Source organism: Egretta garzetta, unplaced genomic scaffold (assembly GCF_000687185.1).
Source record: "Egretta garzetta isolate BGI_Z169 unplaced genomic scaffold, ASM68718v1 scaffold79, whole genome shotgun sequence".
Taxonomy (NCBI): Eukaryota; Metazoa; Chordata; class Aves; order Pelecaniformes; family Ardeidae; genus Egretta; species Egretta garzetta.
In genome coordinates this window covers 4,823,347-4,844,439 of record NW_009260791.1, presented here as the reverse complement: position 1 = coordinate 4,844,439, position 21,093 = coordinate 4,823,347, and the positions used below count along the sequence as shown (strand labels likewise).

Genomic DNA, 21,093 nt, shown 5'->3' with positions numbered 1-21,093 from the left:
GCTGGAAGCTCAGAGGGGAGGAGCGGAGGGAGGGAGGGAGGGAGGGGGGTCAGCGCTGGGAAGGTGGCTTGGAGGATCAGGGGCGAATCCTTTCCCGAACAAATTCGGGAGGTCGGTGGTGGATCCTTAGTGTCCAGTGGGAATAGGCTGTGGAGGGTACTTGGAACAGTAACAAATTAAAAAAGCAAAAATCAAAATCAAGCAAATTAAAAAAACAAACAAACAAAAAAACCTACCAAAATAAAATTTGCAATCTGTGCTTTTTGGGTTTTTTTTTCCAGTTTATGACTGGAAAAAGATCCTTAGGAAATCCCGATGAAATCTGTACTTCAGCTTCTAATACAAGTAAGTTTCATGCTATTCTGGTTCCCTGATGTTTTGCAAAGGTCTATTTCATTTGAGGAAAAAGACTATGGTTTCTCAGTGGGAGCAGTTTGGAGGAAAAACATTCAGCATGTGCACCCAGAGGCCTGGTTAATTCCAGACAGCACACCCGCCAGTGATTGCCTGTGGAACAGCTACAGCTGGGTCTAGGTACAACTTCAGGGGGTTGAGATGATTGGAGCTGGGTGCTGTAGCAGTTTGCTCACCCTGAGTTTGGGAATTCAGAGTGCCCTGCAGCAGCACAGTGTCTTTTCTAGTATTTCAGCAAGCTCTAACTACTGTTAGAACAGCCTTAAATTGCAGTGCTTTAGTCACGGAAGAAAAATCAATTAACCACAGAGATGTACTTCTGGCTCAGCAGATCTCGGAGCTGCAAATTCTGGAGGTTGTGAGACCTGTGGGTCCTAGGGAAATGCAGTGATGTGCTTGCCTTGTTCTTGTACCTGTCCTTGGGCATCTGTTCTTGGCCAGTTTTGCTCTGGGAATATACAATTTCAGTGCAACCTGAAACCACCTATTTTGGATTATTTCCTTATTTAAATATATTATGGCACTAAATTAAATACCTTGTGAGATTTAGCAGGAGTTATAATTAAGACATAACAAAGCAAGCTTGTTGTGTTTTGTTTTGTTTTGCTTTTAAGTATGCAAAATGTAGTGCTTCACAACAAGGTCCTTCAGCTGTATGAGATGTGTGAGACTGAGCTGTAGACACCAGTGAGGTACCATCGGCACGACAGCTACGAGCTCTTCTGCCCATCACCAGTTCAGGGATGGGCACTGATTTCAGGCACTTGAAAGTGATAAATTTGTCTTGCCCATCCAGCTAAGAAGTTACTGCAGTTCTGGTTGCAGTATGGAATGTGAAGGGGGGACTTGAGGATAAAATTATGTACAGGTGTTGAGAAAGCAGGGACAGCTGCTGCTGCAAGTTTTGGGGGAAGGAGGTGGAGTTGTGAAGCTATAAAGTTGCTGCTGCATCCCATCACTGGGAGTGACAGCATCGTCAGGGAGATTATAGCCCTCCTAGGACTTCCTAAATCTGCCTGTGGAGAGGACATGTTAGCAGAATATCCATTTTCCCTGTTTGCCATTTCTTCACTAGTGTTAATGTTTTATCTGGTTTTCTTCTAAATACCTAGGCTGATAAGGCTCAAACAAAACTAGTAGATCTTGTAGTCAGGAAGATTCTATACTGTCTTAGATTTAGGAAACCATTCCTTATTGTAGGCATTTGTATATACCCTTTTTGTAGTTATTATGGGTTTTCGTATAGTGATATTGCAAGTTCTTTAGAGCCTGATTCCCATTACAGTTTGTAATGGGGACTGCTCTGTCCAATCGTAGTGGGTAGCAAATGGAACTTCAAAAATCTGTTCCCCGGTTTTCCTGTGATAACTAATTAGACTTCTTGCCTTTTTTTGTTTTGTTTCTGGATTCACTTTATTTCCCTTTTAATTATTCATTTGCCCCTTCTGGAGAAGGAAATGTTACTTTTGTTCTTTGCATTCTGTTAGTCTATCTCCCTGCTTGTTAGAAGTCATTTAGATGATGCTAAATTAGAAATGCACTACTGTGGTGTTATCCTCTTTTCTTGACCAGTAAGAAAGAAAACAATTGTCAGCCTTACTATTTCTCTTGCAGCAAGGCAAACCCAACACATTGTATTACTGGCAGAAATGGGAGTACGGTGCCGATGGCCTGTGGCCCAGACCTAGGTGTTTGCAATTTGTGGGAGTTTCAGTTTTTGAGGGTGCCTAGGTTAGTAAAAATGTAAGGAAGTTTTCAGACCTCACTGGAAGGGGCTAGGGGAGGAGGGAGATTGTGGGTTTGGTCATTCTCTGTGGAAAGAATCATTACATTATTCACTAGAATTGAGAGCCAGAAGATACATGTGAGCTGAGGGTGAAGGGGAAGAGGGTCCTGTCTTTTTGATCAGTTTTGCGTAAAATCAGTCATGTGAACTTGAGAGGCATCCTAATGAATCTTTTCGCTACCCTCTCGTAAAATTTTTAGGCTGTCAAACATATGGCAGAGAAGATACTCATGTTAATGGCAGCATGCGGATAGTGAAGTGCTTTTAAACTATGAATTACTGATCTGACTTGATGTTCACTTCAGTGCATATGTCCTAAATCTGTGCAGAGGCTTCTTTTTCACTTTTACATCTGTTATCCTATATGGGCACTAGATGTTTTGAAACTTACTTTTGAAACGATCAACCAACCCTTCTGGCCTGCAGTCTATTGACAGATTTAACTACAGGGTAATGTTGCAACTGGCAGGTGTTCCTGAAAGTAGGATTGCTGGCTTTTGCCTTTTCCTTTTAAAGGAAAACTGTTTTGAAGGGGTAATAGAAACAGTATTGAACCCTTATTTGCAGAACAGATACAGCTATGGAAAGAACCAGTGTGTATGCTCATTTATTAAGATGAATCTCTGCTGCTTTGAGCCACCGGTTTAAGTGATGGGATGGTTGGTGTGCTCCCTGCTAGCCTCATGAGCTGTGGTACAGAAACCGTAACAGCAGACTTCTGTTTTCCATGATGTGGACTTCTGCCTGTTCAGGACAGGTTAAAATGCAAGCTGGCAGTTTCTGCGGAGTGGTGGCCTTTAAAGAATATTATGTTTTAGAATTTTGAAAATATTGTATGTGAAATATTGCTGGGATTGATTTGTTTGCTTGTTTTGTTTTAGTATCAGTGAATCAAATAATATTTTTTTCAAATGGGCATGTGTATCAGTTACAATTCTCTCAAATACATGGGTTTTCTTGAGCCTTCTTGTATGAAGTGTGGAACAGGAACTGCTTATCTGTCCCAAGCACAAGTAATGGAGATATGATCACTTAAATTGAATGCCACTGGAGAGCTATCATAATGCAGAATGTGTTGTTTATGGGTTTCCTCTGTATGTTACTGAATGTCAGCTACATGTGAAAACGGCTGGTTGTTTTTACTGTGGACCATTATACTTGGCTGAGCCTTGTCAAAGATGTTGTCAGATTTATTTCATGCTTTTCAGAAGAATTAAAACTAAGTGGTTCGCTTAATTATTTTGAAAGCATTTTTTATTTTGAAAGCTAGAGTTGTGGCACCTGTGACCTATGGTCAACTGTATGTTGGCCACAAGAATACGTGAACAATTTTTCTTTTTTTTTTTTGTTTGTTTGTTTACCAGTTCTTCTCTGTTACAGGCATGTAAAAGGAGTTTATTGGGTCAGGTGCCTAGTGGGAGGCTATTTTTATGTGTGCTGGGAGTTCGGTGAGATACACGTGTGCCAGATGACTTGTGGGCATACTTCTGTGGCTTCTGGAGTCGGGAAGGGGATGCAGGGTCCGTGAGCAACTCTACAGGCTGTTTGCCATTATTGTTGGTGAAATGTATTCTGGAAATTCATGTTGGAAAAGGCATATAGTTCTGTTGGCAACTTTATGTTGTTCTCATTTTTAGCGGGCAATAAAATACATGAGACTGGTTCATAGTATATTTTCCATATTAGAAAGAAGTCAAACCAATATCTATGGTATCGTTTTGCTCGGTGTCGCTTGCCAGAGTAGTGAACCAATGAGCAGATCCAACTTCCCTTTAAGTGAGTGGCAAAACTTCCATCAGTCACAGCAGTGTGGGATTACTCTGCAGGTTTGGAAGAAATAATTGGTAATGAGTTCAGCTCCTGGAGGGCATTAATTTTTGCACCATGAAATCCATAGTAAATTGAGTTAAGGAGATCCACATAACATGCTGGTAGACAAATGTTATCCTTTCTGTCCTTTTATGTAAATCTATTGAAGACAGAATTTGATCTTTAAGTTATACGTTCATTTAAATAGTAATATTGCAGCTAGCAATGCGCTAATTTAAATGTTAAGTGTGAAATAAATTAGAAAAATCTAATCTGCTTCAGTAATGTAGTATTAGGACAAAGAAGGATTAAAATGCTTGGTTATTGATTAGCTCTTTGGAGCGGGGGGGGTGGCAGCTCCTGTCAGGATTTGTGGAATGAGAGCGGGGTTGTGTCTGAATCGAAACTGTTCTGAAAATGCTGTATGATGCTCCGCTGTGAGAGAATTTAATGTGGGATCAGAGATTGCTGTACTTGAAGCAGACTGAATTTTTAATGGTGTTTTTAAAATGTGCTAATCTAGTGCTTTACATTGACTTGTACTTTAGCTTATAAATAAAAATGTCTACTTGTAAAGAGACTATTTAGTGCTGAAGAATTGCTTCATAGTTGTGTGTGTGTATGAATTACGTGTGGTGGGACCAGAACTAGAAGTTGTCATTAGTTTCCAATTTAACAAATGAATGGTATTAATGCAGAAAGGGAATAGGGTTTTCTGAATCATGGCAGTTGATATGTATGAAAATGGAAAGTATTAAAATATTTCTCTTTTGCAGAGAGTTTACACAATGAAAAATATTATTGTGCATTGTTTCAGTTTTTGATGCACGGTTAAATATGTATAAATCTTTGTATTGTGAACATTGATTCTTTTTTTAGATGTCCTTGGCTTGTTTCCTTTGGGAGTAATCAGCTCTGCTTTCTCTTCCTTTCATTACACTATTCCTAAATTTATGTATTTGACCCCCTCTCTTTGTTAATTCTAATGTGTCAACAGGTGAGGAAGTGGAACCATTCTTAGTGCTTACTTATTACATCTGATAGGAAATAAAATAGCATTCATGCTATGGTTTTGTTGTTTATTTCCTATGTATTACAGATTTAACTTTGTTTTAGAAGCTTAACCGGCTACCAGAAAGATAAGCCTAGTTACCAAGAAAGATGGTAACTCAGCTTATAGCTGAGTGTAATTAGAGAACTGAGAATACTAACAGCATAATTAGAAAATTATTCTAAGACATTCCAGCGGCCACTTCAATGCTATTGAAAAGTTATGCAAAAATAAGTGTGTTCTTTTTTAAGCATTCATTTCTCTCAATAATGGTATGATACAGTTACATATTTCTTTAAAAAACAGCTAGACCTGTTTGAGAGAGATTAGGTGGTGAAATGTGAAGATAGATATCTAATGCAGTGTCCTGTCTGGATATTGTCACTTGTGCTTGTTGTAGTTGCTGAAATCATACCCACCCTATAATAAAACTATTAGTATTTATAATACAGTTATTAGTCTCAGTATAATAGTTTTATAAAGTTATTAGTGTTACTTTTAGAAAGGTACAACTCAGTTTTCTCAAAGTACAGTTCTTAATTTCAAATTTATTTCATTTAGGGTTGGGCTTGCTTTAAGATTCTGCTTCTCAATGTGTTGTCCTTGTGGTTCACGTTCAAGTACATAACATTTTGGGTTCTATAGGATTTTGCAACACTAGGTGCTCGGTAGGTAGGAATGTGTTGATGTGGTTATGTAAATTTTTAGATACAAGCATGAGAAACAAAGCAGTATTTTTTCATCATGTTTTTCTATCGAGTGCTTGTATGTGTGCACAGATACAGGCAGTTTTTCCATTTTTCTGTTGTAGCAGAGTATTAGGATGTGGTTTTTCCCTGTCTGAAGACTGACATATGCACTGTATAGCCAATTTGCTCCTTGGTACCTTCCTTGTAGTGAGGAAAATGGCACTGTGAAACATCATCACAATTTTAAGATCTGTTGAATGTTTTGTAGCTCTTTGTAAAGCTACAAAAATGTGTTCTGATTTTGAATTTATTTCTTACAAATATTACTAGATGAGTGGTACAGGTAGTATCATAGACATTCAGTTGCTCAGTGTAATCAAAGTAGAACTTTTTTGCTTTTTCTTTTTTTTTTTTTCCTCTGTTAGCTGTCAGGATACCATAAGCTTGCTGCCAGTGTAAACAGTTTAAGATAGAATAAAAATTAGTATTGAAGTAGTTAAATATCTCCATTCCCATGACCTATATCTGAAGAAAAACAAACAGTATTTAATAAGTCTGTATTCTTGGATCTTTTTGTAATGGTATTTATTTTCATTAGACCACAGGAATCTTGAAGTCAAACTTTTCTCTTTGCACCTGACTACGTATGATGAAAAAGGATGTGGTTCCACACCTATATCCTTCTCAAGTGTAGCCTGCATTGATGTCATTGTTCCTTAAAGAGACATCAACAATGCCATAGGTCTGCTCAGTTGTATTTTAAAATGCATTTTGATTAAAATTTGAATTTAGCAAGTGAAAAGCTACCTACAAGGCTTATGTTTTTCTTTTCCTTCAAGTTGAAATAAAAAAGGCAGCTTTCTGTTCTCATTCTGTGGTGTTATCCAAGTTCTTTTTAGGAGATTTTGTCCATTAGTCTCTTCAACTGTCATTTTAGGAGGATGAGCTAAATTAGGAAACCTCGGCTCCAGGAGGAGCTGCATGAATTCCCTGGTGTCCTTGTTCACCGGTTCTCCCTGCCTTATAGGATATCCCATAGTGCCTGGGTTTTATTACTCCTCACTCCATTCCTGCCTTCTTGCTGTGGCCATCTGTTGGTTGTTTCCAGGTGTTCCTAGCTAAATTATTCTCATCTTTTCCTATGTATAGGTACAGTGTGAGTGTTTCTGTGATTCCCTTATCCTGACCCCATTGCTCTTGTGCCTCTGACAGTACTGAGCCCCACTTAGCTGCCTTCAACTTGGTGTTGAGTATGGGGCAGGGTGTTTAAAGAAAAGAAGTGGGAAGGAGTTGTGGAGCTCGCTGTCCTTTTCCTGCACTGTCTCTTTTCTTGCACCAGGTCTTACGTTAGCTGCTGATCTTGCTAGACATGCTTTGGAGAACAGAACTGGGGTGACTGGTCAGCTGTGTATTATCCCTTGCCACCCAGATGTGATCCCTGATTGGGTCGGTGCTATCTAATTTCTCAGCTGTTGCTCCACAGTCACCCTGGTAAGTTTGTTCAAAACAACCCCAGGTAACTGCCTGGGCTGCTGCATGGAAGTGATAGCACTGCTGCAGCTTTCTGTTACGGCTTCTCATCTGCAGCCTGAGCTCAACAAGGTTGGCTGATGGGCACAGAGGCGAGGGTTAAATGACTCGATTTGAGAAATGCTGCCTATGACAGCAGTAGCCAAATTAATCTTTAAAGTTAGACAAAGTATAGCTGCATGAGCTGCAGTTGCTGCAGTGCAGAAATACCCATGATGAAAATCGATGGCAGTCTCCTACTGTAACTTCTTTGTTTCTGTACATTTGAGGAATCCTCTTTTTTTTAAGGAAAAAGACCACCTCTAATACCTTAAATTGTGCAGATGTTATGCAAGTAATTTTTCTGAGTTATCTATTTGCTTATTTACTTGCTTGAAGAAGAAACAATAAAGCTTTACATCTGCATCAGGAACGTATAGTCATACGTTGCTTCTTGTAGAAAAATGGTGGTTCTTTAGAACAATTTTGGAGATACACTTTACAAATATTAAGGGATAATAAAATGTCATATCTGTACAACTGTTTCTAACTAGCATGTGTAAGTGCATGTATTTGGTTGACTGTTTTCTTCTGAACCAGTTGTGGTGTTTTCTGAATATCCTGATCTCATTAGCAAAGGGATGTGTGAACCAGCTGTTGAGATTTTAATTTTTTTCCCACCAGCTCTTCCCATCGGTGTGCAGGATCGCAAACCTGTAGGTGGAGCCCTGTGCCAACAGCCAGCCTTAAACAGGCTGGTTGGGAGTACCTGCAGCCCTTCTTCCCAGAGAGCCTGGCAAGAAGGGCTTCTTGAGCATGTGTCTGTAATATGTTTTATTTGTATGTAGTAAAAGACCATGATTTTAAAATTAAATGTCTAGTGATAATGCACAAGTCAAGGCACTGACCATGTGCTGAGCAGTTTTGTGGTGTTCACAGGGGGGCAGGTGATCTGTTCTAGAGTGCTGCAAATATGAGAGCTTGTCTGGTATGCCATGTGTTTTCCCTTTTCAATTAATTTTTGAGTCAACTGCTTGACGTTAGGCAAATGTTGGTTAAGACCATCAAAAACAGGGCCTGTGGGAAGCTCTTAAACTTACAAAAGAGAAGAATTTGCTTTTAAAATGCAAGTTTGGGGATTTGGTCTTGTATTTTTGTTTCTCACTAATGCTAACCGCTGATCCTTTTGAAACTGTACTTTTGAGTATTGAAATTTGTTGACTAGTGCAATTAGTAAATTCCAAATCATCAGCAGCATATTCCACGTTTTGCACAGTGTGTGTCCACACCCTCAGCCCAGGGCTGTGTTATGCAGCTCAGCTAACTGATACAGAGGACTTGGTTTATTGACATCTGTGTGGGCTGCTTGTAAAACTGTGAAGAATGTGCAAGTTGCAAACAACTTCCTTTAGAAATAAGTTTACCTGATGCAGTTTTGTATGTAGACAAGTTACTCTAGTGTGAGAACAGTTCCTAAACAGCAAGGTGCTAATTTTATTTGAAAATGTGAGATACAGTTCTTAATTTTAAAGGGAGAAAGGAGGATAATGTTTAGAGATAATAAGAGGTAGTAAGCTTTTATTCTTCTTATAGGGGGTTTTGTTGTGTTGGTACCAATAGGTATATACTTGAAAAATCTGACAGATCAGGATTATTCTGTGACTGTAACTGGTAAACAATTTGTATAACATATACCCTGCATTTCTTATTTGAAATTCTAGATGACTTAATGTTTACATTTCAAAACAATGGGAAGGGTGTGGGTCCCCGGTGTTCTTGCTCTGACTAATATTTCTGTGCAGGAACACTCCTGTACAGTACCTTATATCCCAAAAGAAAAACAAAGTCATTCTCAAAACCTGCAGATTTGTCTGATGACTATATGAATACTGAGCTAAGTTGCAATCTGAAATAATATTTGGAAATGTGTTTCTGCCTGCTCATTATGCAGTGTTCAGGTGTTAGGGAATGAGGTTAAAAGTGAGATTGTGAAAGCATTTGTCAAAAATAAATTATTGAATTGGAATTCTGCTGGAATGGTATACTTTGGTTTGCTTTATTTGTTTTAATGGTTAGTAAGAACTTCTGCTTAGGTTTGCCAAAATGAAATTACGGATTTTCTTTAACGTGGCACATAGTGAACTGTAGTACAGCACTTCAGTCCTTCAAACCAAAGTATTTGGTGCACTTTGGAGAGGGAGCTCTAGAGAGTATTCCAACTTGTTACTCTTTTAATGCATTTAAAAAAACCAAATGCAAACCACAACTACAAACATCCTTGTGCTTTGGAGGGAGAAAAGAAAAACAGTTGTGTGGTGGGTTGGCCTTGGCCAGCAGTTAAGCACCCACACAGCTGCTCGCTTGCTACCACCCCTGGCAGGACAGGGGACAGAGTGGGGAGAGCAGAAGTGGGAAAACTAATGGTTCAAGATAAAGACAGTTTAAAAATCATTTTTTTGAAGAAATTTGACTTCTATGCAGCAATTGGCCACTGCAGTGACTTTTCACATATGATTGAAGTTTCAGCATGTAGATTTGGCATTAACACTGTATCTTAAACCATCTTTCGGTTGTTAGCGCATGATAGAGTGGTCATTTTGTTGTGATCTTTGAACTTTTCTTTAGTAACTGTCAGAGGCAGTGATATTGGCACAAAAAGGAAACTGTAGAATAATATTTATATTTAACTTGAGTGCTTATAAAAATAAACAAGGGAATGGTTACAAAGTTTTAGGTCATGTTCTTGTTAAAGGAGCATTTTCTTTTGTGTGTGTGTGTGTGGCTTTTTCAGGAAAAGTTTGACAGTAAAGCTTTCAATGAAATACATGGTAGAGCTGAAAAGACAAAATGTCCAGAAAATGACATTCCAATGAATGTTTGTCCTTAGAAGAAAAAGAAGAGTTTAATAAACTTTTATGAAACACGTAATGAGTGGTAGAATCAACAGGGTGGATTTACTGGTCATTAAAAGGTGGGAGGAAAATAGACAAGCCATCATTAAACTTGGCCTTAAAATGTTTTTAAAAAAACAAAACACAGAAACACCAAGTCTTGCACCTGCCAATGCATGGAGAATATCATGAAAAGATGACTGATAACAGATGTTTTCCCGTGCTTGATGCATCAGTTGAATTTGGCAGTTGCCCTGAAGAAAGCGTAGACCACCTTCATGTGATTTCAGCATTCCTTAGGTATCAGCACCTGATTCTTTTGAGAACCGGTTAGATTTTATGTAGTGCCTGAAGCATTTGGTAGGGAAATGCAACACATGTTAAATAGCAGAGGTTGTAGTGAGGTCTGATGTTTTGACCTAGGGAAGATGACAGAAATGTAGAGCTAGCAATTGTGAAAAGCTCTGGGAAGAACCAGAGCTTCTAGGCTCTGGTTTCATCTCTCTTGATCCAAAACATCTCAGGTGGCAACTGAAGCAGTTTAATTTCTTATTCTGATACAAGCAGAAGTAATACTTTTTTTTTTTTTTTCCTGACAATATAGGGTACCTCCAAGACATATTGATAATGGCCTGTAGCATGAGATTTCATCACTACTATAAAATGTTTTTTTAACTGGTTACGTTGAGTGGGGAACGAGATTATGGGAACTGAGCCTTTTGAAGAACTCCTGCAAAATACAGAACACATCAGGGTGTGCAGGGGCTTGTGGTCCTCTGTATTGCTCAGCTGTGACACAGTAACTGATTGAAAAGGTCTGTTGATCTTTTGAGGTCTGAGTGGTTTCTGAGTGCAAATCAGGGGAGACAGGACACCTAGACAACTGCAGTCTTACATGCAAAACTATTTTGGCTGAGGTAGGACTGGTCAAAGCTTTAATATTCAGAGTTTAACGTTCATTTGGACATGTAAGCTCACTAGCTCTAATACAAAGCGTCTTTCAAAACACTAATTCTCTGTTCTGGCAGTAAAATACATGTGGTATATGCTTGCAGTCTGACCCATGCCTACAAACAGGTTTCCTGATGAGCTAATTACCCCTAATTGTGGTATTCTTGTATAGTGGTAAGGGAAACAAGCAATATAAACTGGTCTAATATTGACATTTATGAGCTAAAAAATATGGACTGTTCTGTTAGAAACGTGTGATACAAAATTTCAGTTGAACATATATCAACCAAGAGGGAAATTCACCTGATAGCTAAAATATCTTAAATGGTGTCCATCTGTGATGTGTGGCCTTTTCTGAAAGTTGAACGACTTTGGTGGTTTGATTCTTATTCCCTTTTGGAAATGAATTGTACAAGCTGGAGAATTATGCTGGCTTCCCTGTTCAGCTTTGTAAATGCAGTGTGGTTCAAACTGATGTTACTGCTCTTTATCCACCAATGAGCAATTTTGCCTGTTCCCTATATTTAAGGCACAGATTCCAGGTGGATGTCACAAAATCCCTTTTCACTTATTTCTTGTTTGTAGGACAGATTGGAGTCCTTACCTCTAGGATAAGGAGATTGTAAAGCAGCTTGGTAATTCCTACAGGAACTATTTAGGTCTGATACAGGAAGGATGTTCCAATTTGAGGCTAGATCTTGCCAAAGTTTTTGATGCTTGTATGATTTTTAAAATAGTATAAATTGCCTTCAAATATTTTTTATCTTATTTTGCATTTTTATATAAGTGTATCTATGCATATATTTAAAACTAGTAAATACATGTATATATCAGGATTTTTAACTGTTTTCTAGGATCTGCCCAGTTTAAAGCTAGAGTTTGTGGTTTTTAATCTATCCCTAGTTATCTGGTGCAGTACCATTTCACTGCAGGACTTCTGTTGATCAGTTTTTCTTCATTTTAAAAAGCTATTGCAGAATGCCTGTACCTATTTTTTAATGAAGTCTGCTGATTTTATGAAAAGATACTACTAGAATGTTTTCCTGACTCAATTAAGAATGTATTTAATTGCTTTGATAACAGATAAACAATTTGATATTTCTATATGTGAAATTCTATATATGAGTAGGGCTTAGATAAGCTGCTTTACTCACTTATTTGCTTGTATCTTATGATTTTATAGTTAATTTGGGAAGTTCCCAGCCGAAACCAGGACATATAGTTAATTTGGGAAGGAAGGGTAATCATTTTTGTTGTACAGTGTCAGCATGAATTAATTATGCAAGTAAGCTGAATGGCTATTTCATTATTTTATTGAAATGCCAAGAGTTTTGTCTTAATAGATTAGCCAGAATTCATTGGAAAAAGTCTTAGTATGTTTAAGGTAATGGAAAAAAAAATTGCTTTTAGTACATCCTACGGAGATCTTGTTTAAAACAGATGACAGTCTGTCACGTTCAGTAGCACATCAGTCATCAGATTTATTCTAATTCCTTAAGCTAAACATTTCATTCAAGCTTGTAGATTGTCTTGTCAAGTTACCAAAAGCTTCATAGTTTTTCTGTCAAGCATAGAGTTGGACCAGCAGTTCACAAATAAATGCTAAGCTGCAAAAATATTGTTTATTTTCTTTAACCTTTTATTCAGTTAACTACAGTGTTCTCTTGTGTTATTTTCTCTGCATGCGTTTATCACAAGGTATTCGAGGGACTACTTCCTAAACATGCCTCATCCTGACCACAGCCACTTCAGACCAAGGGCCACTCATTTTGGGATGTGTTGTTTTTACTCATTGCAGTCTAGACCACCGTGGTTATAACATTCCTCCTCTAATCACAAAGGCCCAGCAAGCAGCTTCGTTTGCTGCAGACGTGGAGGAATCCCACTGCTGGTGCACTGGTGTGACCAGTCTGGCTTTGTGCAGAGTGGCCGTGGTCATGGACTTCTGCTTGCCCTGTATGGAAAGTTGCGATTTTGCTATCAGCCTATATAGCCACGCTGTTCTTCATATTTATTAATCAAAATCTCTTTGGGATTTTTTTTCATGCTTTACTCTGTATGTTTGTGTACATACGGTGTGGTTGAATTGGGCTTCTTGCTTTTGTTGCAGATCTGCCACCTTGGAGAAAAATTTTTCTTGTCTTTTTTTGTTTGTTTTGTTTTGGGTTTTTTTCCCCTTTTCTTCTCCCTGACCTCCTGTAATTCTGAGCCTTTTGCTTTCCTTAAAAGAAAGCTCCTGTGTAAACCATAGCACTTGCGTACAAGGTATACTTGAGCCTGCATGGTAGTGAGAACTTGACTTGAGACACAGTTCACTTTCTTTGAAGTCAACATACGTACGTCTGAGGGATGGTTACAAAACATTGGGGATGGTTATTTGAAGTGATGTTAGTTAATTAATTGCACTAACAAAAGAAAGTAAACTGTTAGGTTGGTGCATTTGTAGAATTTAATTTAAGCCCAAAAAATTCTTGCTTGGTAAAGTGATTTTTTTCATGAACCATTGAAAGGCTTATGTCCAGGTTAGACTTGTCTCTATGTTAAACTGCTAATGCTATGACACTCAGTATAAAGCTGTGACTGCCCTTTAATATGGAAAAGACTTCCTTGGTTATCTTTTGCAGCTATTAAAAAAACCCTAAAACTGTGTTCATTATTTTCCAGAACTACCAACTTCAGAACTCTACTTTCTACTTCTAATTCTTCACTGTAATTTTTGATTTCTTCTAATATGTGTTTTTTTCCGTCATTTATGCACAGTGCTACATTTTCTCTCCAAATCTGGTGGTTTTCTTTGTTATAAAATCCCATTATTTATTTCTACTTTTTTTTTGGTCTGCCAAGTGGCCCATATGTTCTTTTAGCAGGCTTATTCCTTGAACAGATAATCTGAAAGACACATTGTACGTGTCTAAAAAGGAACTGTGGGGTTGAAACCCTAGGTAAAATTAAAGCATGAGTAATATTAAAAAAAAGGTTGTTAAGATGTCAAGATAATGAAAAATCAGAAAATAAATTATACCTATTATTAATTTTGAATTGCATTCAAGCATAGAAATATGCAGCATAGACAAAAGCTGGTTACAGAGAGATAAAATTCAGTTTTCCACTAGGATAATTGTTTTATGTATTTTACATTTATTTATAAGATCAGATAAAGACTTGGAATTCTCAGTAGAAATCACACTATTGTCCTGATGAACACCAAGGCCAGTAGATGGAAACCCCTTCACTTGCAAAACACATTACTACTGCGGAAGATACCATTAAAATGAAAACGATAAGCACCATCTTTCCTGCCATGCATTCTTTACTTTCATTATAATGTTAGAGCTTTCAGTATTTTTGGTTTTCAAAGGAGTGAATAGATGTTAATGCTCTCAGCATCCTCCTGTATATTACCTGTAGCCAAATTAACACGTCTTTGTTAAGAAGAGATTCATGCAAAACTTGCTAGAGGTCTGTGGGAGAGAATGCAACCGTTGCTGCGATAACATTGAGAAATTAGATTGGCCCTGTTCAAATGGCCTTGCGTGTGCTGGAGATGTAGTTGATGGGATCCAAATGCTATGTAGATGATGAAGGCCCTCATTTTAAGAATCCATTTTTGTAATAAGTTTCTTCCTATCAGGAGCATCTTCTATCAGGGAGGCTTATTTTATCCAGAATCAGATCTCTGGTATGTCTTGGAGAAGGAAATTTAACTACTTTTCAGATTTGGCAGGACAATAAAATGGATTCTAGGTCCATCCTCACAGAGAATGTATGCTGCTGATGATTTTATCCTGTAAGGAGGTGGCTCAGTCTTGGGTACCTCAGCTGACTGTCTGTGCCAGTCTGAACTGAAGAAAAAGACAACCTCTAACCAAATTGCAAGCCAAAATTTGAAACATGTAGGCAGCTGACTGAAATGACTGCCACTCATCTTACCACAATTACTTAATAAATAAACTGTAACATTCAGTGACAGTTTTTACCATATGTAGTGTGTTGGAGCTTTTGAGTCGTAGGTCGATAAGAAATAGATTTCTTGACACGGGATCCACTTCACAAAAAAATGTTACTAGACCTGACAGGTATTTTTGTCAAACTGGGCATTTTTCAGAAGTGTTGGCTTCCAAAACGTATCTTGATCAGCTGCCCTTATTATACAGATGATTTCTCCATCTGTTGCTTGTTACAGACTCCTGGTTTTCTGGGCTCCTGTCAAAGTAGCAGTGTCACTGAGGTCATAAATTTGCCACTGTTACCTGGGTGAGATCACATCAGAGAATAGTGGCTCAAGAGCCCTAGGGTGCTGCTCTGGTGTCGCTGAATAGCCCTCCTTGGTAAGCGCTGGGATTACAAGTGTTCTTTTGTTTTCCTCTGAAGTTGTAGCTTGTTTGTGAGCTTGTAACTTGTTCTGCTTCAGCGAAGGAAGGGCAACTGTGGCAGGGTCAGGATCTGATCGTTTGGTTTGTGAGGTAGGCTTCAAGGTAAAGGGCTTTGCTTACCAAATGGTTTAACGAATATGAAGCTCTAGTATAGCACTTGGTAAGCTTCTGCACAGGCAGTAGCTCAGCAGCTTTCATTTGCTGGGTTGGTGATCAGATCGCTAAGGTCTGCCTCTCATGTAATCGGGCTTTCTTTCCAAAACGCAAAGATCGATTAGGCTGCAGGACAGATATGGAAATGCAGCTCCCTGTGAGAATAGAATCACCTTCCAGTTTTGATACAATGGGATTTGATTTCTTTCAGGATCATAATGAGGCCATTTTGATGCGATACAACTGTGAAAGGGCACTAGGGGACCCAGTCCGTTAGTTGGTTCATGGCACCCCAACAGTGTAAAAGAGTGGATCACCCACCAGGGATTCCTTTGTCTTAAATGTTATGGATTAAGGTGCAATGGATGTATCAAGAGACTCTGTTACCCTGGGATGTATAGTTAGCCAGTTAAGGGTATTAAAGTTACTTTTCTGCACTAGAGTAGCATAAATGTGGGGTGATATAAATACACTTGGGAGCAAACTTCAGCTTCTTTCTTTATGGACTCAGAATTTGGTGGTGGAAAGAACGAACATAGTTGTGGGGTGTAACACTTTTTCTCACACTATACTGAAGGTGACTGCTGTACAGGTGTACAAGGTAACTCTAATTAAAACAGTTTCCCCTTGAAATGTAATTTTGTTCCTCCTCTTCACTATCCAGTCGTAGACTAATATTTGTCTCCAGAATGTTTTTCCAGGATCTGAAGTGGAATTACAGTATCTGAAGGTTACTAAATATTAGGCAAAAATTATAATTCTCTTCATAGTTTAAAAGTATCTTTCATATTTCAAAAACCCTCCTGGATGTAAAATTCTTTTGGCAAACATTCACTGTCTTGCACTTATAAGAGAAAACTTACTAAAAATAGTATATGCTACTATCATACTGAGGTTCCCCTCCAGTTTTATCTGCCCAGCAGCTTGTTTTCTAGTTGGCGTAATACGCATTTCCAAATTTATCTTAAAAATTACCAAAAAAAAATCAAACCAGATATTTTATTGAGAAACCATTTAGTATTACATATTACACTTTCTTTCCAGTAATACAGCCATTCAGTCCATTAGAGACATCAGGGAAATTAAGAGTTGTCTGTACATCTGCAGCTCTTAAAAGTCCCACGTGTAATACAAATAACCCAACGATGGACTTAATTTAGCTGTAATCCTGTGTAGTACAATTCTAAGTAAAAGTGTCACTGTTTACTAATACAGGAATGTGATACTGTATATAAAAGTAAAGTTTTGTTCCAGTTGCTATAGAAATTCATTCAGACTAACGTTAAACCCCAGTTATAAAGAAGTTCATACAAATTAGATAATGTTATCCAAAATGTTTTGAAACAAAACTGTATCTCATCTGATTTAAAAAAAAAAACCAAAACCACAACCAAAAAAAACCAGAAAAAAAACCCCAAAAAAACAACAACTATGATCGGAGCATGAGTTTGCCAGTTACAGGGTCTCTGGACTTCTTAAGTGACTTGAGAAACAGGTTTTTAGGGAGGTGTCTTATTAATGGATGTCTGAGAGTAGGTGTGTTTTTTCAACCTGTACTGAAAGCATTGTGGAAAACTTTTTAAGGTCTAAAATACCTTTTTCTTAAGTTTAGCTTTTTTTAGTGAAAAATTTTTTTCAATAAAAGCAAAATAACTTTACATCTCAGTGAAGCTCAGTGTGATGAGTAAGTTAAACTCACTTAACTCCTTTCAGGCAAGAACAATATATTGTAATAAGCCAAGGTATGGCAAAAACTACAACCTTTCCATCATACCTCTTTTCCCAAACCAGTCTGCTCAGCAGATGCACAATCCAGCTGAAGAGCCGAGTACAGTGAAATGTTTCCTTTAGGTAAGGAGAAAACACAAGAGGGCTGTGACTTACTGGCATAAGTCTTTACAAATGGAAATAATTTATTAGATGTTGTGGCTTTAAAGTCTTGGAGAAATTGGAAGAATATTATTGAAGACCCCTTCTAAGGCAGCGTCAACGTGGCATAACTTTATCAGAAAAATGACACCTTTTTTTACATTAAAGTCTGAGTTAAGATTTGCCTTTGATAGGAAGGAGTCATGAAAGTACAACATTAAAACAAAGTTGCATTTATTCATAATGTGTTTTAAGAAATATTCCAGAAGACTTTCTCCCTTCTTCCTCCCAGTTTTACTGTGAAATAGGAAGCTATTTAGGAGTTTTTCTAGCACTATGATTAGGCACAGAAGCCATCCTAGTGCACAAACCTGACTTTGTCAGGTGCTCCTTCAACATGAAAAGGGAGGTAAAACTCTGGAGTCCAAGTCTTGTAGCTTTACAATGTCCATGAATGTCTTCAGAGTTGTTCTGAGTATTTGAACTGTTGGTCAGATTTTCCATTTTTTAATCTGCTGTTTTATCTATACTTCTGTAGCTATAGTGTTGATTTATTATTTTTATTTTTTTTAGTGATGCCAAACAGTACAACTTCTAATGCCCAGAACATCTGACAAACAAGCCTCAAACTGTTCAGCATAGTTATGTGCAAGAGAAAGCAGTCATCAAAGTAAACCTGGGTTTCAGAAGTGCTAAGGAAAGCTTTTTCCTCCTTCGTCTAGTAAGTAGATTTAGAGCTCCTTTGCTCTGCCCGGGAATAACTGGTGTGGTGCCAAGATTCAGCTGCTGTCTCAGCTCTCTGCAACCTCCCATAATTTCTTCTTTTCACCTCTGGTGTCAAGTGTTTTGGCAATGAAAACATTGATGTAGCTTGATGAATCAAGGAATAATGAATGCAAGATATCTGAATTTATGATTAGGTTACAAGAAAGAAGAGAACAGCCATCTGTTTCTTTTTACAAAAAATTGAAGAGAATAATCTTGCTGAAACTGGCTAGATAATCCTAGGTCTTGAGTTTTTCCAGGAATTTTTTCCCCATTTTTTCTGTGTGGAAAGAATCTGATTTGAAGCCTCAGAACCCCCGGTAGGAACTTTTTCTGTCAGTTGTGTAATCTTCAACTTGTATGAACCTCTTTAGTTCATGTTCTTGGAGGAATTCTTTAAGGCTTCTTCTCTGTAAATTACTTTCGTGTTTTTGGCTGAATAATGTGCTTACTAAGGGTTTAAAATTACCTTTCTTCAAAACTCAGTAAAGAATTTTTTTTTTTTTTTAAAAAAAGTGATTCTGTACAACTTCTTTATTCCTTGTGTTGTATATCATTATATATGTTTACAAGATTGAGGAATGAGAATGATCTATTTATTCAAACGTATATTTCAACAAAAAGCTGAACTATTTCATTTGTTGAGCAAGAACAGAAATGACAGAGCTTTCATTATGGGTGATCTGAAAGTTCTGCCTGTGCTTAAAGCTGTCCTGCACCTCTCTTTGGAAGACCTTTTTTCTTTGAGTTTTCCATTGTTTATAACTTTAATATTTTAGATGGAGATTTTTTTCATAGTAGATTTCCTTCCTGCGAGGTGAAGATGACCTTTTTTTTTTTTGTTAAGTTTCAGCTGAGAGAAGGTTTTGGATATTTTCCAAACTAGGATTAAAGAACAGATATATTGTTTTCCACAATGAAAACAAAAATGGTGCAGCAGTTTGATTGGGAAGTTGGTTATGTGGTCATGTTTTGCATTGCTTTGTTAAAATTTGGCAGAGAGATTGATCTACTGTCAGAAATGCCTGTGATAATATGACTGATGATCTAAACTTCTTTAACTTTAGCTAATGCCTCTTCTTTTTCTTTTTTTTTTTTTTTTTTTGTTGTTTGTTTGTAGTTTTTCATCCTAGCTGCCTGGCACTCATTTGGAGTCAATGGTGACTCCTCTTTAACCTTGTACCTTCCTTTGTTGGTGCAAGAAAAGGAAGCAGTGCAACAACTCCATGGTGCTGAATGTTTGCAGGTTTAGCCTCTTCAATTTTTAGCTTCCATTTACATTCTGGGCATTCTCAACAGGCTTAATTTCACTGGCTTGTCTCTGGTTCTCATTGAGTTCTAGCCCACCTCAGAATATCCGATTCTTCTCTGATGGTCCAAGACTAATTCTGGATGTGTAGCTTGCTATTCTAAATTGTTCTAGCCTTCAGGTTTCTTTGATATTACAATAAATTTGAGGGAAGCATCTGGATTAAATTTCTAAAAACACTAGCCTGCTAATCATAACTAAATAAGCAACAGCACATGATGGGGCATGTTATATATCATACATGTTAAGTATGTTGTAAAGCACACAGCCGAAGCATAAGTGCAGAAAATGCTCTGAAATGTTGTTGTTAGTGTAACAAACATAGAATAATAAAATCGTTTAGGTTGGAAGAGGCCTTTAAGATCATGGAGTCCAACTGTAAACCTAACACTGCCAAGTCCACCACTAAACCATGTCCCTAAGTAACACATCTACACATCTTTTACACCTTCAGGGATGGGGACTCAACCACTTCCCTAGGCAGCCTGTGCCAATGCTTGACAACCCTTTTGGTGAAGCTGCTGAAGTGTATGCTGTTGAATTTGAGTGGATGAATAATTTAGGGTAGATCCAGTGCACTGGATATGTTGGTTTACGACAGCAGTGGAGATGCATTTGTGTTTTCATGCTGTTCAAAACAGTCTGACAGATATGTAACCGGTGTGGCTGTATTTCACTGCAAGAGACTGATGGACCCCACTCAGTCCCCACACACAGGACTGGGTCTTGAAAGGTTGGCATGTTTCTGACAGGCCTCTAAACATTCAACACTTGTAGTTCTTGGTCAGGCTCCAATATCCACACTGTTTGTAGCCTTTATGCTTTTTATTTTCAGTGTGTTTGCTGTCAGGAAAAATGGTGCTATTTAAAGGTACTTCGAGAAATGTGAGTTGGCTGGATAAACTGAGTTTCTCTGCTCCAATGTGGTTTGTTGCTTCCTTTTCTTTGTTGAGTCCTCGTTCGATCTTCCTTCTTTCTGTGAACACAGATGAAAAATTAAATTGGAATGCTTCTGGCAGGAGAAATACCATTTCTGCTTAATGCTATTACTTATACTAGTGGTCTATGACTCTGGCATGGAGTCACTGCTTCTCATTTTTATGGACATATAATGTTCTGTGACTTTATTTTTGCTTTTGTGGTGAAATCTAGGCTAGGTTTGTGGTAAAAGAAATTATGAATTGGGGATTTGGGAATTTTAAGATATTCAATATACTATACAATGTATTTTGCAAACATAAGCACTGTAGGGTCAAATGTTTCTTCAGTCTTTTCCATAGTTAGCTTTGGAGCAGTTTAGTCACAGTGACTTTTTCTTAAGTTGGGGGGGAGGGGGGAGAGATTTTGTGGGGCTTGAGGCAAACGCTTTCAGAAAAACAGGTGAAATATCTGTATCAGTGGTCTAGTTTTGGTTTACTGAAGGATGGTGTGTAAACCAGCACTCGACATTTGGCTTAATGCCACATCATCCAGTCATGTAGCAAACTGGAAAAAATGGGGTCCTCAAGATAAGCAGTGCTCAAA

The 21,093-nt window shown here is 37.9% G+C and overlaps 1 protein-coding gene across 3 annotated transcripts in view; it reads left to right on the top strand.

Moving 5' to 3' along the window:
• Positions 1-278: 278 nt before the first annotated feature.
• Positions 279-21,093, top strand: part of MIPOL1 (mirror-image polydactyly 1) — a 183,950-nt gene continuing 163,135 nt past the window's right edge. For 2 of the 3 annotated variants that reach the window (XM_035902022.1, XM_035902021.1), the window contains exon 1: positions 279-345. Coding sequence is in view for 1 of the 3 variants with exons in the window: in XM_035902021.1 (XP_035757914.1) it covers positions 316-345 (30 nt within the window). In the remaining 2 variants the exon portion in view is untranslated. Of the gene's footprint in view, positions 350-21,093 lie in introns of all 3 variants that reach the window. The other variant, XM_009646682.2, reaches the window with a different exon arrangement.